This window comes from Apis laboriosa, unplaced genomic scaffold, assembly GCF_014066325.1.
Source record: "Apis laboriosa isolate Shangri-la unplaced genomic scaffold, ASM1406632v1 scaffold202_cov151, whole genome shotgun sequence".
NCBI lineage: Eukaryota > Metazoa > Arthropoda > Insecta > Hymenoptera > Apidae > Apis > Apis laboriosa.
This window is the reverse complement of record NW_025222291.1, coordinates 1,271,839-1,297,216: the sequence shown is the minus strand read 5'-3', so window position 1 is coordinate 1,297,216 and position 25,378 is coordinate 1,271,839. Positions and strand designations below refer to the sequence as shown.

The following is a 25,378-nucleotide window of genomic DNA, read 5'->3' as shown; positions in this document are numbered from 1 at the left end:
ATTACTCGGAATTTTTTTGACTAATATATATGATCTTATTTATTTATGAAATTAAATTAAAATTATAATATATAGTAAAACATAATTTAAAAATAATAAAAATATAAAAATACTAAAAATATTGGATTAAATTTTATTGGATTATTTTAAAGCACTAAAAATTTTAGACTTTTCTATATTATTTCATAAACATTAACAAATAGATTTCAAAAATATTAGCTTTATTTAATATGTAATTAACATTTAAATTAAATAAAAAATAATATTTGCATTCTTTAACAAAGAAAAATAATTTGAATTTATCGCATGCTAGTATTTCTATCCTCCAATTAGATTGAGTAAAAATAAATTCAATATGACATTATAATTAACTAACATAACTCAACAAAAATTTGAAAAAATTTACAAATTTGTATACAAATAATTTTTGAATTATTCCAATTCTGACAATTAAGACTATTGTTTTTGAATTCTGTATATTGAAATCTATAAAAATAAAGAAATTTAAAAATTTCTTTTTTTAAAAATATGATTATCATTTTATCTTATTATCTTATTATATCTTATTTTTAAAATAAAAAAACAAATTATTAAAATAAATTCAATTTAAGCAATAATAATAATAATTTACAAAAAATACAAAAAATATCACAACTGCCATCTATTAAATATCCTAATAAATGTAGAAGTATGTTATTTTAAAAGGCGAAGTGATTATAGTGCATATAATATTTTAATTTTGATTTAAATATGGAATATATATACCGTTTACCATTTTTAGCATTAGAAGTACCTAATTTAAAATTAAAGAAGCCATCATGGTTTGTGAAACCTAGTGCTATGATAGTTTTTTCATTTATACTTTTATCATATTTTCTAGTAACTGGAGGTTAGAATTGAATAGAACACCAATTTTTGAAACATTCTTAGCAAACTTTTAGGAAATGAAATATATGTGATATATATTAATTTTTTTATCTTAATGACAAAATTATAAAATTTATTTTGTGAAAAATTTTTTAAAAAATATTTAAAAATTAAAAAGTTAATCAAAATTTGCTTTCATGAAAATGTTATTAAAATAATCACTTAGTTTATATTTATTTCAAAATTTAATAGAAGAAATATTTATCATATTTATTTATAAATATTTATTTAATTTATATAAATATTTTATTAATATTTTAACAAATTTTGATAAATTTATCAAAAAACTATCTTCTCATGAATCTGAATGATAATGTATATATATTAAAAAGAATAAAAAAAAAGAGATCAATCAAATATCATTTACTTTGAAAAACGTAAAAAAAAATTAATTTTAGATGATTTTTATGGCAAACAAAATAAATTTAATCCAATTCAAATCTAATATTCATAAAGAAATTGACTGTGTTGATATAATTATAATATAATATGTCAAAATTTTTTTTTTCATATTCTTTTCTATTGATATATGACAGATTATATTTTAATATATATTATATTATTTTATTATTTTGCTATTAATTATAATACTATAAATATGAATACTATTTTAAAAAATATTTATAAAAAAATTTAAAGTAAAATTTCTGAAAAAAAATCACTTTTCTGCAAAATAATTTTTATAATTTATGCATCTCTATTATATTATATCTCTATTTATATCTTTTATAACCTCTGAATTGATTGAATATATCATATATTACATTTCATAATCTAAAGTTTTGTTAGGATAGTCAATTTTTTTAAATTCTTTTAATAGAATGCAATAAATATTATTTATATTTTGATAATAAATTTTTTAAAGGTATAATATATGATGTAATTGTGGAACCACCCAGTGTAGGTTCAACAACAGATGAACATGGCCATACAAGACCTGTAAGTAAATGAATTAGAGATAATTTTGTATTAATATTTTTTAAAAGTTATTTTATTTATTTTTTAGGTAGCATTTATGCCATATCGAGTAAATGGTCAATATATTATGGAAGGATTGGCATCTAGTTTCCTTTTTACTTTAGGTGGAATTGGTTTTATAGTATTAGATCAAACACATAATCCATCAACACCTAAGCTCAATAGAATTCTTTTAATATGTGTTGGATTTATTAGTGTTATTGTTTCATTTATTACCTGTTGGGTTTTTATGAGAATGAAACTACCGTAAGATTTTTATATGTATATTATATATTGTAATTTATAAAAGATCAAGTAACACATTAAGTTAATTTATAGAAGAATTACTTTTTTATGCATTTGAATGAGACTTATTTATATCTTTTTGCAATATACATATATAATATAAATATATATATAAGAAAAATAAAAAAAAGATCAGACTTTAATCATTTTAAGAAAAACTTTGATTTCAACTTTTTTTGTTACATATATAATTAACACTTTCGTAAATATTTTGCTAAATTAATATAACATTTTATATATAATTTTATATATAATTTTTTTGTTTCAGGGGATATCTGCAATCATAAATTTAATAGATTTAAAATAATATGGCTTAAAGCTCAATATTTTGTACTCATCAAAATTATTACATTTTGTATTAAATATGTGTATTAGAAATGTGATTTATAAATAATATTATAAAAAGATTCTATCAAATATATTTAAAAAAAAATAAATTTTTATTTTTATTTAATTTTTTTCTAATTTTTTAAAAATAATTTATCTAGTTATTTAAATAGTTAAATAATTTATCTAATTAGTTAAATATTTATCTAGTTTAATTTGTAATTAAAAAAATATTAATTATATTAAAAATATAAATTATTAACAATGAACAAACTATTAAAAAAAATATTCAGATATTGATACAGCTTTAATTTTTATGATTGATTTATATTTATAAATATTCATAAATTAATAAAAATATATAAATAATAATGTATTATTATCAAAAAATAAAACATTTTTGATTTAGCATAAAATATTATTTAAATATTAAAAAAAATAAATTTTCATGCTACAAAAATAGACATTACAAATTTAATTTAAGGAATTAAAATATCTTATTTACTATATTATATACTGATTTCTTGAAATTTACAAACAATACTTAATATACTTAAATGTTTTAAATTATAACTTTTACTTTGATGTTAAAATTTATTCAAAATGCTTTCTTATGAAAAAATCGAATTCGTGTGCGAATTTAATTCTACATAAAATAAGTTTTACGATATAATTATAGGATATATATCAAAATTGAAATTTGAGAAACATAAGACATTAACAATTAGAGCTGAATTATAATATAAAATTAAAATAATAGTAGATATTAAATGAAAATAAGAATTAAAATCGAAAAATTTTGAAATTATAAAATGCAAGTAAGAAAATTCTAACCTAAACTAAATGAATATTAAATCAATATTAATATTCACAATTATTAAAATATTTGTTATACAATATCCATATCATATAAAATAAAAAGAAACAAAAAGTTAAAAATTATTAATTAAATATTGAATAAAATATTATAATTATGATTATTAATAATATATGAGAATATAAATGATTATTTATAAATATTTTATTGTAATTAAATAAAATATATATTATAATGAATAATTATTAGAAATATGAAAGTAAGGTTTATTTTTGTAATATTTTGTATTAGTACTTTATTTATTTTATTTTTGACTATATTATTAAAAACAGATCTTGAAAATAATACAAAATATTTATACAATGCAAAAGACACAAATGAAAATATTTCTTCAATTATAAAGTTTATTATTAAACCAAAATGTGATATTAACTTTATAATTTGGATTGTCACATCCTCTGCAAATGATGCTGCATATAGAACAGCATTACGATATGCATATCCAAATGAAATGTTAAAAAGTTTGAATGTCACAAGAGTTTTTTTATTAGGAAGACCTAAAGAACAAAGAATGTGGAAATATATATTAAAAGAATCACAAAAGTATAATGATTTGTTGCAAGGAGATTTTTTGGAAAATTATAAAAATCTTACATTAAAACATTTGATGGGTTTAAAATGGGCATCGAGTAATTGTAAAGCTAATTTTCTAATAAAAACTGATAATGATATTGTATTAGATATTTTTGAGATATTAAAACTTTTACAAGAAAAAACAATAGAAGAAAATACTATGTCTGGATATATTTTAAAAAATATGAAACCAATTCGAATATCAAATAATAAATGGTTTGCTACAAAAGAAGATTTTCCAGGTGAAATTTATCCAGATTTTCTTTCAGGATGGTTTTATATAACCAATTTAAAAGTTGCACAATTATTAGTTAATACAAGTGAAAAATTTAAGAATTTTTTTTGGATAGATGATGTATTTGTTAGTGGAATTTTAAGACAAAAATGTGATATTAAACTTAAAGAATTAAATAGCTTTTATGCAACAGATTATAGGTAATTATATATTACTAAATAATTACTAAATAATTACTAAAATAATTATTTAAGTTATAAGTTTTATCTCCTCTTAAAATATTTAATTTGTATTGAATAAAATAATAAACCTTTCTTATATAAATAATAAAATTCCTTATTTATTCAAATTAAAATTTCAATATCAAATTTTTTTAATTACTCTTTTAGTAATTTATAAATAATTTTTTCTTATTTCTATAAAAAAAATTGTAAAATATTTTATAAAATTTATTATTCATTAAAATTATTGATTTTTTATATTTTAATATAATATTATACTAAAACTTTAAAATAAAAATTAAAAAAATTTAAACAATTTATATTTCCTAGTAATAAATTATTATAAAAAGATGATTTGATCATTATTGATTATTTTCATATAATATATATAATTTTAATCATTTCATTATTATTAAATAATTATTAAAATTGATTAGAGTTTTATAATTTATATTAATTATATGTAATAAAATTTATAAATGCAAAAATTTAAATGAATTATATTTTTAGTTTCATAATTCTTTCATCATTCTTATTAAGTTTTTTTTATTATAGTAAATTATTATAAATAATTTTTATATTATTTATAATTTTATTTAATTTATAAATATTTTTATAATTTCATTTTTCTTTTATTAATTTAATTTAAAAAATAAATTGATTTTTAGGTATTTAGAATGTTGTATACGAGATAAAAAAAAAAAACTCAAATGTGAGTTTATTGCAGGACCTGATGGAGGTAAAAAAGAATTACATATCAAGTTTAGAAAGTTTTCTGAATATTGTCAATGGAATTGTTATAAAAGAATGAAAGAACAGTTAGTATCAAAAACTTGTGTAGTTGCTTATGAAGAAGAAATGCACATTGTGAATTCTAAAGCTTATGTTTATTATGTACAAAATTTATAAAGTTAAATAAATTATATTTGTTAAATTAATAAATATTAATTTATTATATAAATTAATGATTAATAAATACAACATATTTTTAAATTATTAATAATGATAATAATGAAATAATGAAACTTGATATTTTTATCAAGTGTAAGTTAAAAAATAATTATTAAATATTAAATATAAACATGTCAAATTATACAATTTAATCTTGTTATTTTATTTCAAATTTTTATAATAATAATGATGAATTTATAATTTTTATTTGTGAAAATATTTTTGTTATATTATATTGTTATATTATATTAATATAATATTATGTTACTATATTTTAATATAATTATTTAAATATATTTAATATAAATATACAATTACAAATATATCTCCAATTTAAGTTAAAAATGTTTATATTTGAAAAGAAAAGTTTATTATTATATATTTATTATTATATTTTATATATATATATTTATGTTATATAATTTTCTCAATTCTTGATTCAACATAAATTAAATGAAAATTTATATATAATTAATAAATATATTAAAAAATCGCTTAAATATGAATAATATTTAAGACCAATCAGAATTGTAATTTATTAAAAATAGGAAAACATATGTAAGAAATAATAATATGAAAAAATAAGAAATAAATTAGATTTAATAGGATATAAAAACTGATGACGCGCATAACGATTTTGAATTATTATAAATTCAATATAATATTTTTATCTTGATTTTATAATTTCTTTTTTTAATGATAAAATAAAGTTTTTAAAAAAAGTAAAAAGGAATCAATAATTAAAATTGAGATAGAAAAATTGAAAAAAAAAATTTAAAAAATCCCTAAAGTGTAGTATAACAATAGTCTTTTTTTAACTATTAAATTTAAGTATACTTAAATGATAGAATTTAATTAATTTCAGTAAGAATTCAATAATTTTTATAATAAATGTAGAATTAATTGAAAACACATTTTCATATTTCAAGATATAATTGTATTATAAAAATTATGAATATGATGAACAGGTTACATTGGAATTATCTCCAATTTAAATTAGAAATACTAAATTGTAACTAACTTTACGATATATGATGTGAAGCAAATACACAACACTAAGTTCATATGATATAACAATAACAAACTAATGCGTATACCGTAAATTAGTTGCACGAATGGCGATAACTTGAGTTTATATATAATCTTTATTTAAATAAACTAATATTAAATATAATTAAAATAAAAATATATATTAAAAATAAACATGATGGAGGCTGAAACTGTTGGTAATCTCGTCCAAAAAATGATTATTTCGCTTTGTGGAGAACAAAAGCCAGGTAAAATTTAATTTTTCTATATGTTCGTTTATGTTAAAAAAGCATTTTGTTAAATAATAATTGTAAATGAAACATTTATAATTTTCATTTATGAATTATATTTTATTAAAAAAATTAGAAATATTTCATAATGAATAGTTTATGAATAATTCATATTTAGAAATTAAAATTGAATTTTATATATTTTGTATATATTGTATATATCAATTATATTTTCAATTTGAAAAAAGTCTTTTTTTATATTAAATTATGATTTCAGAAATAATTAGAAAATGGATGCGTTTTTCTCTTGGATTATTATCATCAACTCAAGGAATAGAAACATTACAAGAGGATGAAATTAGTATAGGAAATCAAATAAGAGAAAAATTATCAATATGTGATGCAACACAGTTTGACAAATTATATAATGAATTAAAATCTGGGGTATGATATAGATTTAATTTTTAAATTTATAAAATTTATATTTCATAAAATGAATATATTAATTAATTATCTTAATTGATGATCAATTAATGATCTTAATTAAGTATATATACATTTAGGGAACAAACATTATTCAACTAAATTTTGTTTTAAAATAAAAAAAAATTTAGATAAAAAAATTTTTAAGTAATTTTTTGATAATATTCAATAAATAGAATCCTAAAATATTAAATTTAAATTTAAAAAACATTCATAGTTTGAATATATTATATTGTTATATATATATTATTATATTGTTGTTATATTGTTATATATATATATATATTATATTGTTGAATATATATATTGTTGATATAATATGTTATATTATATCATATATTATAATAATTATTTATATATATGGTCATCTGTTACTTAGCCATTAAAGAACAGGACACAAATTCTGATATTCTTGTTAAACATGTGTAATTCAGCAGAACAATTAAGGGGTAGAGTCTTTTCAGCACCTGAATTAAAATTAGGTTTATCTTCATCATCTGCATCCACTAGTGGTAAGCAATATGTTTTATAATTTAATTTTTTGTTATTTTTTAATTTTTTTGAATTTTTTTACAATATATAAGTTTTATATATATATATATATATATATATATAAATTTTAATATTTAATATTCAATATATTTTCTTATTTAGGACAATCATCTGAAATTTCTGCATCACCACAAATTGTATCTATAAATAGTGCAAACAAGAATACAAGAGATTTTTTAAGTTCTAATAAAATATATGGAGAAGAATATATTTCAGAAGATGTATTGATTCAAGATCTTATATATTCTTTCTTAGGTATAGAAGGAAAAATATTAAAGTTAGATTCTAATTATGGCTTCCAAATAGATCCAATTATTAGCATTGATAGACCACGAAAGCAAGCAACTTTGAGATTAAGTGAACTTGGATATTTGCATAATATAATACAAAAAGGTTTAGAAAGAATGTCAGTTGCTTCAAGTGGTCAAGTAGCTGATAGCTTTGTTGCAGCATTACATTCTGAATTGTCTGAATATTATAGGGTTATTGCGCTTATTCAAGAAGAAGTAAACAGGTATTAATATAAATATAAACATAATATTTTACAAATTTGTTATAAATGGTAATATGTCTGAATATATAATAGAGCTCAGTCTGAATCAGGATTATACAGAGTTACATTATCCCATTTACATCTTTGGGTATATGATCCTTTAGAAATTTTAAAATGGCTAGCAAGCATAGTAAAAGCTTGCCAAGGACAAAAAGGTGGTGCATTAGCTTCTGCAGTGTATGAATTTAGTAATCATGGTGATACTAACGTGAAAAAATTAGTTAAAAGGATTTTACAAAGTGTTTGCAATCCATTGTATAATATGTTGATAAGATGGATGGCAGATGGTGAATTAGATGATCCATATAGAGAATTTTTCATTGAAGCTTGTGCTGATATTACTGGAGATAGAATGTGGCATGAGAAATATCAAGTTCGCAACAATATGTTACCATCTTTTATTACAAAAATACAAGCTAAAAAAATTTTAGGAACGGGAAAGAGTATTAATTTTCTGCGTGAAGTATGCAAAGATTTTACTCCATGGCAAGGAAAACATACAAAAATGTTTGAAAATTTTAGTGAAGAATATAAAGGTAATTTAATTTAATAATTAAATAATTCTTTAACATAAGATTACTATATCTTGTAAACAGAATCAAACAAAATATATATTTATATGTAAATATTATATTATATTATAACAAATAAATCTATAATTATTTTTTAATTTATAGCTATTGTGATTATATTATATATTGTGATTTTTTAGCAATTAATTTTTTCTAAAGAATTAAATTTTCTATCTTAAATATTTTTTAGTTGATGTTCTTTTTGATATGGATCCTGATGGTCGATTACAAACCATGATGGACACAGCTTATAAAGAAACTTCAACCAGAGTAGTAGAAATTTTAACAAAACAGTATCATCTCATGGAACATTTACATGCAATTAAAGGTTATCTTTTATTAGGAGAAGGAAATTTCATTCAATATCTTATGCATTTATTAGAGTAAATAATATTATTTTTCACTATAAATTTTTATATTGTTATATAGAATATCATATAATTATAGAATACTTTTAAAAGATTAATTTTAAATATCAAAATAATATTCAAATAAATTTAAAAATTTCAATTATAATTTTTTTTTCAAATTATAAATATTTTAATTTTGCATTAAAAATGTCTGTATGTAAGCAAATTATTGATTATTAGCAGATTTAATGAATTGAATGACAAAGAAGGTTCATAGATTAGACAAGCAATGATTTGCAAAGCTTTTTTTAACAAAAAGTTATAGTTAATTTACATATAATTCAACAATATAGTTGTTATTTTAAATATACAATTTAATGTATTAAAACATAAATGCTTAAAATTTCATAAAATTTTAAATATATTTTATTATATAATTTATTTAATTATACAATTTAACAAAAGCTTATTTTAAATAAGCTGCAATAAATTCTATGTAACTTCATATTATAAAATATATAACAAATAATAAATTATAATATATTATAAAATTCAACATATAATTCAACAATATATAATTTCAATTTTATTAATTTTTAATAATCATTAATTTTTCTTGTTGATATAATTAGTATATATATTTCAGTAATATATTTATTTGATATCCATAATAAGTAATAATTTAAATAATTAAATATTTAGCAAATATTAGCAATTAATTTTTTTTTATTTTATTTGCACTTAATATTTATTACTTCAATTTTCGATAAAAATTGCATGAATCGAAATTTAATTTTCATAATATATTTTTGATCATATTGATATCACATATGTCCATTGAAAAAAACATACATATTGTGATTATTATATAATATATAATATATTATATATTATATAATAATATATATTATATTATATTATATTATATTATAATATATTATATAATATAATATATAATATATAATACATTATATGGAAATATAATAAAAATAATAATATGAAAAAAAATTTTATATAAATGATATATAAGTTGATATTTTTATATAAAATTTTTATATTTGTTTTGATATTTAAAATTGATGCTTCAAAGATTTTGTGTATTTTTTAATATCTTATATAGGAATTAAAATAAAATATTAATCTATTATTCAGATTATTTCTGTTTTTCTATTTTATATTTTTTTATATTTATTTATTGTAGACCAGAATTAGATAAACCAGCAAGTTCTGTATATCCACACAATATATCTTCAATTTTGGAAACAGGAATAAGAGCAACTGTTACAAAGATAGATGATTCAGATACACATAAACGTCTTGATGTAAGATTATTAGCACCTTCAGAAAATGAAAGAGGATGGGATGTTTTTATTCTCGATTACAATGTGGGAGGTCCTATTGGAACAGTATGTATGAAAACATGATGTACAACAGTATGTATGAGATATAAAATTTTCATTTGTTATTAACATTATAAAATTTCTATCAAAACAAATATTCTAAATATATTAGAAATTTATAAATTTAAAAAATATTCTTTTATTATTTTTAAAAATTAAAAAATTTTTGAATATTTTTTTATGATAATATATAAAATAATAATAATATATACCCAAATAATTTTATTTATTTAGATTTTAGAACCTTGTAGGCAAATCTATCAAACTGTATTTTTTGCTTTATGGAGAGCGAAACGAATGGAATCTATATTATCTACGATTTGGAAACGTCAAATAACGTCAGCAAAAATGTTTCGTAAAATGCCCGAAGTATTACCTATTCAAACTCATATTCATTTAATTACAAGTAGTATGGTACATTTGGTTCATCAAATGCAGTATTTTTTCCTATTTGAGGTAAGATAGAAAATTTTGATGAAGTGTTAACAGTATATTATTATAAAATATTATATTTTTAAAAGAAAGTAATTTTAGTTAATTACCGAATTTTAAGGTAATTGAATGTTCTTGGGATGCTTTTGCAAAACAATTGGCACAAGCAACATCTTTGGATGATATAATTACAGCACATACTCATTTTATAGATACTGTCAGACGTGGTACCTTGCTAGATGAGAAATCACAAGTAAATATATATATATATATATATATATTAATATATACTTATATATATTTGCCTAAAATATCAGAATAAAAAATTATTATATAGTATATAATATTACTTTCAACAGGAACTTATGGATCATTTACGTTCTGTATATGGTCCAATTTTAGACTTGCAAAATCTAGAAGAAACATTTCTTGCGCGTGCGACACATGAATATGAAGCACGATTAAAAGATAATAAGTTATTAAATACAACTGTTGTAATGTCAAGTCATTTAGACCAAACTATGGATGCAGAAATCGCCAAACGTCAAGCCACATTTTCGAAATATTTAAATACACTTTCAATTCAACTCAGATTACTTTCAAGAACATATCAGGTAACATCATTTAAATTATTAATTTTAAATATTATTATTATTATTAAATATTATTATTATAATTTTTAATAATTTTTAAAATTAATATATATTAAATTAGATAAACAAATGTTGATATCTTTTATTTTTGTCGTTTTAAAAAAACCATATTTTTATATTTTAACGAATTAATTATAATGCAAATGAATCGAATTTTAAAGTAATTTCGATTAATATTGAAATATAAAACGATTTCACTCCTGTTTGATTATTTAATTTCTTAATTATACGATCAATAAAAATATTTAAATTTAAAAGATATAATAATTTTTTATTTAAAGTTTTTTATAAAATTGTAATTTATTATATAATTTATTAACTAATTTTTTATATAAAAATATTTTTTTTTACAGGATAGAGTAAAAAAATTTCTTATAATGCTTGCTTCGGCGGAAGATGTATCTTTACAATTATTAAGTGTACGATTAGATTTTAATGAATATTATAAAAGTAAAGATAATCGTCTTGTTGTGCCATTAACTTATTTGCATCGAAGACAAAGTGATCAAAGTTATCTTAGTTGTAAATGATAAATACAAAAATCGTTTTTTTTTATTACTAATTAGATATTAATATAATCTTTTTACATGTTATTTTTTTTAATAAAAATTTTTCAAAGAAATATGCGTCTATAGTTATATAATTTCTCTCTATATATATATATTATTTGTCTATGATTTTTTAATTTTTGTAATTTATACGACTTAAGATATAAAGTATATTTTTATTGCTGCAAAATCGATATAGTATTTTATTCAATTCATCAGTATTTTAATCATTATTTAAAAAATATTGAATTTATTTATTAACACTGATATTAATATATATTAAAATTTTTATAATTATAATCGGAATATTTAAATCTAGAACTTATTTCTTATTGTTCTTTTCATGCATCAAAAATATGAATATAAAATAACAGTTCAATGCTATATTTTCGAAATTTTTAATTTTCTATTTTTAAAATTTTTTCTTTTTCTTTGTAAGATTAAAATTTTCACCTGATGCATTCATTACGTCATGAAAATGTATATCGATTTTTCCTTCTACAATTTATTTTTCTCATAATATACTTTTATATCTTTTTAAAATAAATCAATATTTTCTGATAGCAAAGGAATTTTTTTTTTTCTTTATCTATCTTGCATTATAGAAAAAAAAAAAAAATAGGACATTATATTTCCACATATTATTTAAGATATCGATGATTAAAAGCGGAAAAAATCCATATTTGCTTTATATTGACAAAAAAAAGTATCGAGACAACTAGCACAATATAAATTTTATCAGTTTTGTACTTTTTATATTGAATTGATTTCAATCTAAAAAAATTCTTTTTTACTTTCGATTAGAGATTAATATATTTCAATTCTATCAATCATTTTACTTATTTTCAATATTTTTCCATAAATTTAAAAATACAAACCTCTAGTAGCTAGAAGATTTAATAGCCAATTAATCAAGCACATCTGTTTCATGCGAAAATGATCATCACGAAAACTGATTCGAAAGCTGAAAACTTTAACGATTTCGATTTAATAACAAATTTACATGATAGGATTAACTTCGTTGGCAATGATGACATTTCATGAGCATATTCTAGAGGAATAATATTTTCTTCCCGTAAGTTAACATGAGAAATAAAATCGACCACAAATTTCTTTGGAAGATTGTGGAATTTTATGTATGTGTCAAATCATATATAGCATGTTTTAACACTAGCACGATCAAAACTTCCAAATTTAATCACCTTCAACTCTTTTCATATATCTAATAATGCGATTCTTTTCAAAGATAAATTCTATTTAGTTAGAAATACAATTTTATTTCTTAGAAGAATAAATAGAAGAATAAATAATGAAGTCATAAAATTGTAATGATATAGCAAAATCTATGGAGAAATGCCAAAAAATTGTAATGTAATTAGAAGATATGTATATAATATATGAATATGAATATTTTCGAAAGATTTTGGAAAGATTTTATGTTGATCTTAATTCTATATAATAAGTATTCCAATTGGATGATATTTCAAGAAAATATATGTTAAAGTTTTAATTATTAATTTTAAATTTTTAATATTGAAATCTAAAATAAATTTCGTATAGATGTTTACATATCAATTTATTCGAATTATTTTTCTTATAGGATTTATGCGCAATGCGCAAGAAGGATTCATTTATTTCAGTCTTGGTAGTTTCTTACAAAGCTCATATTTGCTAAAAAAAACTATATTGCATATTTTGCAATGTTTTCGCAAAATTATCGTATAGAGTTGTGTGGAAATATGAACAAGATTTATTCGAGAAACCCGAAAATATTTTCATTTTCAAAATGGTTCCCTCAGCAAAGCATTTTCGGTATAGTCTTATCTCTAGCAAAATGTATACATTTTAAATGCGAATTTTAAGAAATATTTATTTAATGATATTTAATGACTATTAATATATATTATTGCACATCCAAAAATTAAGTTATCGATTTATCAAAGAGGTGCGCAAAATACTGAAGAAGCTATTTATTTAAAAGTGCCAGTTATTGGTTTCCCAATATTAGGCAATCAAGAATATCAAATAGATAAAATGAAAGATCTTGGTATTGGAAAACATTTTGATATTAGAATATTTACGAAAGATGAATTAGAAAATGCTGTTTTGGAAATGATAAGTAATAAAGTGTAAGTATTACTAATTAACTTTTATATTATAAGAATAATAATTAATATATTCATAAGGTTTTTGAAAGATCGATTTAAGAAGTTAAAACAAACATAAGCCATTTTTGTTAAGATTTATTTATTAAATAAGTAATTTAAATTTATATTAGATGCATAATCGATTACATTTTAACTCAACCAATTCATTTCAATAAAAACTAAAATTATTCTGTTTTTTTTTAGTTACAAAGAGAGAATAACTTATATTTAATCGGTTATGAAAAATATACCATCTCATAATACTGTAAAAAATCTCGTTTGATGGGTAGAATATGCAGTACAAACGAAAAGTGTTCCACTTTAATTTGGTATTAACGCTATGACATAGACATTATAATAGTTTTGACAATAATATCAGTTTTAATTGTTTTAATTTGTTTTGCATTTTATATAATAGCAAAGCTTCTTGTATATATTTATAAGAGGAATATTTTTATGTGTCAAAAATTAAAGATAAGTTAATCAAATGTGAAATATAAACAAAAAAAAATGTTGAATATTTCAATTATAAGTAAATTAATTTTATATATGCACATATAATTAAATACTATATGATAACACTAGGATAAATAGATTATATTAATAGATTTTTCATGTCTTTAATTATGAATAGTAGATAAGATTCATATATAAATTGAATTATTCATAAATTAAAAATTATTTTTATGTTTATTTTTGCTTGTATTTTTTTTTATGATATATACGATTTAATAATAACAATTTATAATATCGATAATTTAAGAGTCTTAAAATTTTCAATCAATAAGTGAAACAAAGAAATTATATATAAAATAATAAAATCACATTAATTACATATCAGAGTGAATAAATTTTGTAGAGCATGTATAGACAAAGAGAGCAAATAGTGAGAGAAAGATAGAAATAAAGTAAAAATATTGAAATCAGCGCCATTTTCAGTTTGTCGCAAATGAAACATATAAAGGATAGAAAATAATGAGAAAAGGATAGTGATAGCATAAGAATTGACTAATAGCGCCATTTCTTAAAAGTCAAAAACATCTCTTGAAAGACGTATTTTTAAAAATAGTTAAGAGATGGCATTAGCAATCAATTCTTACGTTATCCTTGTCTTATGATTTTCTATCCTTTCTTTATATAGTTTATATAGATTTTTCATATAGATAATTCAATATATTTTAAACTAATCATAATATATCTCATACGATGTATAAGAATAAATATAAATATATGAAAATAGATATATAATATATTTATTATAAAAATTAAATTGAATGGATTTTGTTAAGATTTTTAATCGATAGATTAAGCAAAGAAAACAATAAAATTAATCGGAATTGTTTCTTAAACATGAATTTTGTGGAGCAGGTATGGAGAATAAATAATACACATAAATAATGCAGATAAATAATACAGAAAGTAAAGACAGAATATAATAGAAAAAGGACAGAAATAAAAATTAGGAAATTAACGCCATCTGCAAATTACTAAATGAAACTAACATGTAGACAAAGAAAACAAAGAGTAAGAAAAGGATAGAGATAGGCTAAAAATATTGAAATCAGCGCCATCTTCAGAGTGCCGCAAATGAAACTCAGAAAGTAAGGATAGAGAATAGTAAAAGAAGGACAGAAATAGAATTAGAATTAACTATCAGTGCCATCTCTCGAGTACCAAAAATATTTTTTCAAAGATGATAAGATAGAGTGAAAAGAATTAAGAGGCAGCGCCATCTCATGATTTTTGAAAAGGTACCTTTGATAATTGAGAGATGGCGCTGATTTCAATATTTTTAGCCTATCTCTATCCTTTTCTTATTATTTGTTTTCTTTGTCTAGATGTTAATTTCATCTAGTATTCTGCAGATGGCGTTGATTTTTATTTAATTTTTATTTCTGTCCTTTTTCTACTTGATCTCTTTATTTATATTTGTTCTTGATGTATAATAAATTAGATACGGGATATTAATTGAATATGATTTTCATTTCTTTTTTAACAAAAAATTACAATCTCTATCTTTAGAAGACTTTATGGCTTATGGGTTATTACTATCAATAGTTTGTAAAATTAAAAAAGATATGTATAGAATGCTATGTTTAAACAATAATGGAATTTCTCATAAAAGATTAAAATTACAAAAAAAGATTTTTACATGCATGATTATAATTAATCAATATTATTGACATCTATTTTGAATTTGTTAATATTTTTAATTTAAATATTTTATTTGTAAAATATAATATATTCTGAATTTAATATAAAATCTTGTACGAATATGTACGATTAAAAATTACTAACAATTATTTTTAAAATCATATTTATTGAAATATAATGTTTATTTCACATTTTCCATTATTAAATATATTTTAATACAGTAAGAGGATTTGGAAAAAGGAAAAGGAAAAATAAAATACACAAATTAATTAAATAAGATATTTGCATTTTACAAAGCAATAAGTTACACATGTAAGAAACCAAAAAATTGAGTCGCAGCTCGCGTTTTATAATACAAACTGTATAGCCAAGATTATTGGCTACGTATAGCGAAATGTTAAAAAAGCGTGAAATGCTTTTCATTTCTGAGGAAGTAAGGCTTTGATATTTTATTCTTTATGGTATGTTGCACATTTGAACTTTGGGCTGTTGAAAAGGTAACCATTTTATAATTGTGCAAATAGACGTGTTTTCACGTGTCGAAGTTTATCTTTTCCTTTGGAAGACTGGAACAACAATGTAGTCCGTCGATAAAAACTACTGTCGGATTAAATAGCACCAAAAACGCGCAATAAAAAGCGGAATACAAATAGCCACGACATCAATACGTTTCTTAGGATTTGAAATTAGCACCTATAAACTTGTCATCTTTTCGATTATATTGATAAAAAAGTCATGAGTAAAAGTATGTAAGTGTAATCGTACAAATTGATAAATTTATTCATTATTTTTCAGTTTTTGTTTATGATTTTACTCTATTATGATAGACCTTTATATATAGAGTTAATAATTTGATTTTTAGCTTTTAAATTTGATTCGCCGTCGTTAAATTTGAATGCAACCGACAGTGGTGTTGATGATGTTGATAGAAACAAACTAAGTCTAGCGATTCTGAATTAATGTCTCTCCTATCTTTCTTCTTTTGATATCGTCTTTGCTGTTTATTTTTATTATTTTGTTGTTCTCTTTCAGCCTTATAAATCAACAAGTATCCATCGATGATTCAACGAATAATTCATCAGCAATATTTTCAGCTATACGTTGAACAGTTGATTCCTTATCTTTTTTTTCGTCGGATTCAAGATCCGACAACTGTTCGCATCAATCACTAGAAAAAAAATAACGATAGTTATAAATAAATAGTCATGTACAAATATTAAAGCATTAGTTGTTTTCGTAATACAATAAAAATATATAATATCGTTATTAATATCGTTAAATGACAATAATACAATTTTATTACTTTGCCCAAAATTTTTTTTAATTAAAAAAATTGTTAATTTTTATTAATTGAATCATATGTATTTTAATATTTGTTTTAATTTTTAAAATTTTATTTATTTAATTCTTTGCAATTAATTATTCAATTCAAATTTAATTCATATTACATTAGAGTTAATCTTCATAAAATTTCTTTTATGATATTTATGAAGAAAATATAAGAAAAGGAAAATGAAAATATCAAATTATTAAATTTTTAATTATTAAATTTATTTTGTATGATAATATATTATTTATTGTAATAAATATTTTTTTATATAAGTTTGATATCATATATTTCATAAAATTAATATTGCAAATTAAGTCTAAATTTAAATAAAAAAAAATTATATTATTTGATATATTATTTATTAAGATTTTTTAGTAGAATGTATTTATTTTAATCATTAAATTGTAGATTTTTAAAAACATATAAATTAAATTATATGTAATAAAATGCAGTACATATATGTATCATGTGTGCAAAAGACATACATGCTGAGATTTTTTAAATAATAATGAAATAGGAAATATATGTGAGTATATAAAGAATTATAAATAACATATTAAATATACAAAATATATTAAAATATGTGTAAAATGTAAAAAAAACTAATATGAACAGAAGTATTTCATATTTTTATTATATATATTTTACATATTCCTATGAATATTTTTGCATATTACACATAATTTATTATCATGCAACATAATAACATACCCATCAATCATTCCATTACTTAATTAAACAATTAATACAATAGATACCTATCACTATTTTCCGTTGTTCCTTCCTCGCTGCAATCCAAATCAAGTTCACCTTGAATAGCGCTTTGCAGATCATCAATTCTTTGAAGCGCCAATCTAAGATCGTCTCTGGCGACTTTAGTTTCTGCTTCAGCAGCTTCAAGAGATTTTTCCAATTCACGACGAGCACGGGTAGATTCTTGTTCACGCGCTAGAGCTGAACTGGCCTCTTCTCTTGCTTCCCGTAATGATCTTTGCAATCTTCTGGAAGTATCTTGGGCACTCTGTTCTTTTGTACGAAGTAGTGCACACTCAGTTTGTAATTTTTCCACACTTTCTTTCAATCTCGCTATTTGAGTCTATAACAAAACAATATTAAAAACTTATTAAAAAAATACTTAAATATATATACAAAAATATATACAACCAGATCTAAATTTTTTTTATAATTTTTTTTAACATTTTCTAACATTCATATTTTCTAATATTTAATTCTATTTATTTGAACAAATACATAATCCATAAATTATATCAAATTTTTAATTCAAACAAATAAAAATTAACTTACTTCTAAACGTGCTCTCGTGGTTTGTTCCAATTCTAGCTTACTTTCGAGTTCCTTGGCACGGAACTCGAGTCGCCGTGTAGCAAGACTGTTGGCAGTTGGATCACCCAGTTGTTCAACAGATTCGAGTCGTTGTGTCAACTCTGATAATTGATCCTTCAATGCAGACTTTTCCGCTTCTAATGCAGCAATCTGTACTTGTGCTTCTTGCAATTGACCCTGTTCTGCCGATACTTGCTGCACTGCTGCCCGATATTTCTTTAAAACCTTTAAGATTGTGATATTTATTATTATTTATTATATATGTTATCATATATTTTATCTTAATGATCCAAGACATTTGTATAATATTAAATACAATATAAAATAAAAAACATACTTCAGCTAATTCTTCTTCGTTTTCTTCCAATTGTGATAATAACTCAGTTCGTTCACGACTAGCTATATTTGCCCGTTCTTCCGCTTCAGAGCGTTGTCGTTGAGCTTCTTCTAGCGAAGCCTGTGTTTCATTTAGTTCTTGTTCTAATGCTTGTTTCGCTTTGACAGCAGCTGCTCTAGCACATTCTGCATCCTCCAATTGATTTTTTAATTGTCGTAGAGCTGCCTTACCAGTTGAATCGCCTTTTGATCTCTCCAGCATCGTTTGAGCATCTCTTAGCAAAGCTTTGGTTCTTTTCAAGTCTCTCTTCAATCTGTAAATGAATCAAACGTATTAATTATGAATTGCATTATTATTAAAAGTGATATATTGGAAACTTAAAAAAATTTTTTTAAATATTCTTCTAGGAAAGAACAAAAATTGCTTTAATGATGAATCTTTCAATTCAGAATAATTGATTTTAATTGATTTTTATTCTATATAAAAAAAAAATATGGTACAATGTTATAATATATATGGTACAATGTTATAATATAATATACCTATGCATAGTTTCAGCTTCTGCGGCACGTTCAGCACGATCCTGTTCCTCAATAGCTACTAAACGACGTTCCAGCTCGTGTTTTTCTCGAAGTAATATCGTTCTCTCCTCATGTTCGTTTTCCAGCTGTGATTCCAGAGCTTTCACTTTTTTCAACGCGTTACCACGCACATCTTCCAGTTCCTCGTCCCTTTGTTGCATCTCTTTGCGTATTTCTTTACGCTGTTGCTCGATACTCATCTCTAGCCTCAGTTTCGCTTGCTCAAGAAGCTGCACTTGGCCAGCGAGATCATCCAACTCTTCTTCTTGATCCTTTACTCTTTTCTCCAATTCATGCTTCGCTTTTTTCAATTGTGCTACTTCCTCTTCTGTTTTCCCGCCAAATGTTAATTCTTCAAGTTCCTGACTTAATGTCCGTAGTCTTTCTTCCTTTAATTCGATTTCTAATCTTGCGTCCTGTAATTTATAAAAATGAATAAGAATAGTAATAAATGAGAAATTAAAGTACGTTTCATATAGTATTAATTGTCGATATCTCGTTATCTTTTACGATCAAATTTGTGAAATGTGAAAATTTTTAAATATTATTTATAATAAAAATATGAAAAATGAAGCTTTGAATATCTTCTAATTTCTAAATGTTATCTATATAAATGTTTATTACAAATGAACTACAATTTTTTTAATGAATATTAATATTTTTATGCTTTACATATTTATCAAACTGTAAAACAAAAATTCTATAGAAATGATTATTTTTATAGAAATAAATATATCCAAATGAATATTTCAATTTAGATTTTTACTTTACTTACGCTAAGATTTTGCTCTATGGTAAATTTCTCTGCAATCGCAATTTCTTTTTCTCTGGCTAATCTTTCACGTTGTGCTTTTTCTTGTCGTAGATCGTTCATTAAATTTTGAGTTTCCGAATCGAACCTAAATGAACAAGCATTTCAAATTTAAAAAATAAAAAGAAAGATCAAAAAAATGGTAAAAAAAAAAAGAAAAAAATATTTTCATAACATATACTTGATTTATTGAATACAATAATTGAACGAGTTTTTTTATTTTTTCATTTTTTTTTTTTTGGAATAGTAAGGAGATCCTAGTTTTGAGGACGATCATAACAGTCTATATTTGGAACAGTCAATCACATTTTACATGCACCCAAGGAATTTCCAACCAGTGGCAGATGTCGTCGGATGCGCAAAATTACTGATTTGGCCAACTGCCAGAAACACTTGTTGCCTCATACGAAATCAGAATAGAGCAAATCTCGATAAATGGAAATTCGAATTTAATGAATGATAGAGAATAGTTCACAAAAAGTATTCTTAAATAAATGGATATTATCAATTATTAACAATTAACTATCAATATAAATTTATCAGAATATTCAAAATGACAAAAAATTGGAAAAAATGCAATAATAAAGAACAAAATATATATATATATATATATATATATATATATATATATATAATAAAGTAACAAAAAATATATCACATCAAGGAATTTCATTTCAAGAAATTTGATTTTCAAAGAATCTTAAATTTCGAAAAATTAAAGATACTATGAATTTTAAAATGAAGTGGCGTTTTACATACATAATGCACAATAATTAGAAAATTAATAAATGGATACTTAAAATAAATTATCAACAGATGTGTCATTCTTGCTTATATCATGATTTTTTATATTAAAAATTTACATTCTTGAACATATTCGTGACATTTTTCGAACTTGTTCAATCATGCTAGCTCAGTAACCGTTTACGTAGAAGTATCTAAAAATAGTTTCTACATAGTCGTGATGAAACAAAATCCGTTATTGAAATATTGAACAAAAAAAGATGATGTAAAAATTTTAAGAATCGCTTACTTGCGCTGTTTCTTTTCCAGAAGATTATTCCTGGCTGTTTGTTCCTCAAGCAATAATCTTAGATCATGCATTTCTCCGTTCAATTTTTGGACGCGTCTCTTCCATTGTCCGACCACTTGACGTTGCTCTTCGACTTCTTCGTAAGCATCGGCTAACTGAAGGACAAAAAAAATATTCTTTAATATTATTATTTGCTTTTTTCAAATAATAAGAAGATTGCTCATTCCTTATTCAAGAACCAGACACAACCATATATTTTTCGATATAAATACAGATAAGATTACAAGTTTTTAAATTTATACACAGTTCTATTATTCATGTTACAGAATAATTCCTTACTAATTCAAATTATATATTTCCATCTTATCTTTCAGACATATAGAAAATAATACATTTCAGAATAAAACTCTCAAAGAATTGCTCTCTGTGTATTATAATAAAATTATTTCTTGTTAGTGGATACTATTATATTAAGAATGGCAATTATTCTTCGCACAGCTCTCAAACGCTATTTGCACCTAAATTTTCATCCTTCTATTTACCTTCTTCTCTAATTGCTTCTTAAGCCCGACAAGCTGTTCAAGATCATCCTCGTGTTGTTGCGCCATTTTTCTTTTTGTGAACTCGAGCTCTCTCACGGCGTGTTCGTATCTCTGTTTGTATACGCCACCGTCTTCGCCATCCTCAGCATCCGATGCGACACCGTTCAAATCTGCGGCCCTTGCATACAAAAGTTCCATCTCCAAACGTTCGGTCGTCTGCTGGAGATTCTTATTCGCCTCGGTTATATCCTGGAGTTCACGTTCCAATCGCAGACGCTCCGATGTTTCGGCGTCAATTCTCTCGGCCGCCAGTGTCGACGTCGAATGTTCTTCCGCAAAATCGGCGGTCATTTCGCTCAACTAGAATAAAAGAAACAAAGATGAGAATTATTCATTTTTTTATTCGTGATTATCATTTACTTCTATAAATACGTGTAATATTTATGATTTCTAATAGTTGCTTTCTATGATAATAATTGTTAAAAATTTGAATTTAATTACGAAATTTTTTTATTGTTGCAAATATAAACATTATTTTAAAATTTATAATAAGATTAAAGAAAAAATATAATTGATATTAAGCAGAATAAAATAAAAAAAAATTTTTTTATCAAAAATTTTACAAAAATTATTTTTTATAAATCTATATTTATATAGATGGGAGATTAATAGATACAATTTTACTTTTTTTCTGCTCTATCCGTACAAATATCGAGGGTTAAATAAATTGATCTTTGTAAATCAATTTGTTGATCAGAGATTAAATCATATTACATATAATTCTCGTTGTTTCTCATCTATCAAATGACATACTTCCCGATGTCACGTATCAGGATTTACAACTTCATCCTGTGTTCTAAAACGAACACGACATTTAGAAACGTATTTTCCGAGCTCCGTATTAAATATAGTATCAAAAGCTGTTACTCGAAAATACAAGCGCGGTGTAATAGTGCAAGTGGGTGGTCCAACATCCATCGACATGTTATTTCGTGAAAATCGATTCAACGATGTTTTTCCATAATCTTAAGCGTTCTTTTTGCGTGATCGTATCTGTTTGATTTAAAGAATGATACAAACGTTTGAAAAGAGTGCCACGAAGATTTATTTTGAAAAGTCAATATTCTTGATTGATGTGTGAATTGTGGAAGAAGAATGATTTGGAAAATTGAGTGATTTTTTGAAGTCTCGTTATATCCTATCCTCTTATAATTTTATATACTTTTATTCTGAAGAATTATATTTTAAAAAATTTCCTTTTATATTTATTTCTTATATAATTTTCGTACAACAAGATATTAAGATAATAAATTATGCTGTAAGGAGGTCTACTAGTACGTAATGAAAACACAACCTAGAACGTATTTGAGTTCAAGGCATCATCATCCTGTACGCGTGAAACTAACACAGATTGTAAGATGTAACAATAGTTCGTTGGCAAAGTTTATGAAATACGTGTGAATATTCGCTATCGTTCAAACATAAAATCTCTCGCAAATTCATACGAGAAATAAATTGAAGAAAAATAAAAAGAAGAAAAATACATATAAATTTTTTTCTTTGGAAAAGAACAACGTCATTTTTAAATCATTTTTTCAATCATTTTTATATCGTTAAAATTATTAAATACTATTTATTTATTAGATATTATTAGATATCGATAGAATTATTTAGATCAATTATTTAATCTTTTGTACTATAATTTTTTTCTAAGGAAAAATTCCAAATTCCAATAAACATTCGCAGTTTACCGATAAATCTGCAAATTAGAATTCTATATACCTCTTGACCGATACTATCGGAAATGGTCCTGTCTTCCGAGACACGAGAAATGGAACGCCTCGAATAAGAGTTTTTCCCAACGCTGTTCGACCTGCTGTAATACTGATAACCGCGAATCATGATGTTCGTGGCGCTCTGACTTCTCCCCATCTGTCCTCTCTTCCGATCTCGTGTCATCATCGAGTTCAAATCGTTATCCGAATCATCCCTGTGACCCAAGTTTCGCCACTCGTCCATTATGTGATCGGTCCTCTTGAGGAATTGCGAGATCTTGGAGGACAAGTAAGAGGAGGCGGTCGATGGCTCCATGTGAGAAGCCGTTGGTCTGAAGGATTGTCTCACTTTCTGCTTGTCGCAACCCAGCACAAAATTTAAACTGGCATCGAACACCACCGGAGCCTGTTCCTTCACGGACAGATCCTCCATCGAGTCCAAACACGAGTTATTCTCTACAGGAAAGATTCTTCTCGGAGGTGTGGTGAGATTGGTCGGCGAGTCGAGACTAGTTCGAGTCTTGGAGGACAGGACGGATGCCGATCTCGAACGGCAGGACAGATTGGACGAGAAGCTGCAAGGCGATGGACTCCTGGTCAAATTCAACTTGCTAACCGGTCTCTTGAACGGTGGCAACGGTGGTCTCTTCGCTAAAGCGTTCAGCTCCATTGGTTTCCGTAAATTCTCGATGTCGTTCGAATCGTTAGGTCTATCGACCAGCAATTTGCCGATACGAGACTCCTCGAAAGTTTGCGAGTTGTCGTTCGGAACGGGCGACATCGAGCTCATCGAGTACGTGATCGGCACTGACGGCATCCTGACGATCTTCCGATAAGCTCAATCTCTTTTACTTCATCGGATGAACCATAATCTCGAGACACGACTTACACTATAATCTCTTCGATTTCCCTCTCACACGTGGGATCATTTTTTTCCTTTTTTTTTTTTTTTTTTGTTAAGCGCTGTTTACTTTTTTTAATCGCATTGAAATTTCACGTCATAGGCAAGATTTTGAAGGTAATTTTCTTATCGCTAACGGGATAGTAGAGCGGAGATCTTCAATGGGAAGGGGAACAGCCAAGAGAGAAGATCTCGCGAGATACGGTCCACCGATCGAATTGCATCGTCGCTATAGGAAAGAGTGTCG

The 25,378-nt window shown here is 23.2% G+C and overlaps 4 protein-coding genes across 6 annotated transcripts in view; 3 read left to right on the top strand and 1 right to left on the bottom strand.

Annotated features, from left to right (window-relative positions):
* The first annotated feature begins 635 nt into the window (after window positions 1-635).
* Window positions 636-2,627, top strand: LOC122712444 (oligosaccharyltransferase complex subunit ostc-A). Its single transcript, XM_043932132.1, has 4 exons — window positions 636-889; window positions 1,793-1,866; window positions 1,934-2,151; window positions 2,459-2,627. The coding sequence occupies exons 1-4, from the start codon at window positions 751-753 to the stop codon at window positions 2,475-2,477; spliced, it is 450 nt and encodes a 149-aa protein (XP_043788067.1). The 5' UTR covers window positions 636-750; the 3' UTR covers window positions 2,478-2,627.
* A 960-nt stretch (window positions 2,628-3,587) lies between these two features.
* On the top strand, window positions 3,588-5,361 carry LOC122712509 (beta-1,3-galactosyltransferase 5). Its single transcript, XM_043932234.1, has 2 exons — window positions 3,588-4,402; window positions 5,092-5,361. Exons 1-2 carry the CDS (start codon window positions 3,588-3,590, stop codon window positions 5,330-5,332), a joined length of 1,056 nt encoding a protein of 351 aa, XP_043788169.1. The 3' UTR covers window positions 5,333-5,361.
* An 891-nt stretch (window positions 5,362-6,252) lies between these two features.
* On the top strand, window positions 6,253-12,250 carry LOC122712468 (gamma-tubulin complex component 3). Its single transcript, XM_043932167.1, has 11 exons — window positions 6,253-6,651; window positions 6,911-7,077; window positions 7,496-7,628; window positions 7,771-8,182; window positions 8,255-8,757; window positions 8,984-9,176; window positions 10,345-10,549; window positions 10,778-10,999; window positions 11,097-11,228; window positions 11,335-11,589; window positions 11,982-12,250. Exons 1-11 carry the CDS (start codon window positions 6,579-6,581, stop codon window positions 12,156-12,158), a joined length of 2,472 nt encoding a protein of 823 aa, XP_043788102.1. The 5' UTR covers window positions 6,253-6,578; the 3' UTR covers window positions 12,159-12,250.
* A 4,492-nt stretch (window positions 12,251-16,742) lies between these two features.
* LOC122712553 (unconventional myosin-XVIIIa) overlaps window positions 16,743-25,378 on the bottom strand; it is a 59,662-nt gene continuing 51,026 nt past the window's right edge. For all 3 annotated transcript variants that reach the window (XM_043932275.1, XM_043932276.1, XM_043932278.1), the window contains 8 exons: window positions 22,456-22,815; window positions 21,914-22,068; window positions 20,845-20,968; window positions 20,031-20,485; window positions 19,489-19,801; window positions 19,113-19,376; window positions 18,566-18,903; window positions 16,743-17,645 (listed from right to left, as the gene is read on the bottom strand). In XM_043932275.1, the coding sequence (XP_043788210.1) occupies window positions 17,639-17,645; window positions 18,566-18,903; window positions 19,113-19,376; window positions 19,489-19,801; window positions 20,031-20,485; window positions 20,845-20,968; window positions 21,914-22,068; window positions 22,456-22,815 (2,016 nt within the window). In that variant the 3' untranslated portion in view covers window positions 16,743-17,638. The remainder of the gene's footprint in view (window positions 17,646-18,565; window positions 18,904-19,112; window positions 19,377-19,488; window positions 19,802-20,030; window positions 20,486-20,844; window positions 20,969-21,913; window positions 22,069-22,455; window positions 22,816-25,378) is intronic.

Excerpts from the sequence above, each read along its gene's own strand:
- LOC122712444 (XM_043932132.1), top strand. The coding sequence starts at position 751 with ATGGAATATATATACCGTTTACCATTTTTAGCATTAGAAGTACCTAAT. Across the intron at positions 890-1,792 it reads ATATTTTCTAGTAACTGGAG|GTATAATATATGATGTAATT; the intron begins GTTAGAATTGAA and ends AATTTTTTAAAG. Across the intron at positions 1,867-1,933 it reads AACATGGCCATACAAGACCT|GTAGCATTTATGCCATATCG; the intron begins GTAAGTAAATGA and ends TTTATTTTTTAG.
- LOC122712509 (XM_043932234.1), top strand. The coding sequence starts at position 3,588 with ATGAAAGTAAGGTTTATTTTTGTAATATTTTGTATTAGTACTTTATTT. Across the intron at positions 4,403-5,091 it reads TTTTATGCAACAGATTATAG|GTATTTAGAATGTTGTATAC; the intron begins GTAATTATATAT and ends ATTGATTTTTAG.
- LOC122712468 (XM_043932167.1), top strand. The coding sequence starts at position 6,579 with ATGATGGAGGCTGAAACTGTTGGTAATCTCGTCCAAAAAATGATTATT. Across the intron at positions 8,183-8,254 it reads ATTCAAGAAGAAGTAAACAG|AGCTCAGTCTGAATCAGGAT; the intron begins GTATTAATATAA and ends AATATATAATAG. Across the intron at positions 8,758-8,983 it reads TTTTAGTGAAGAATATAAAG|TTGATGTTCTTTTTGATATG; the intron begins GTAATTTAATTT and ends AATATTTTTTAG.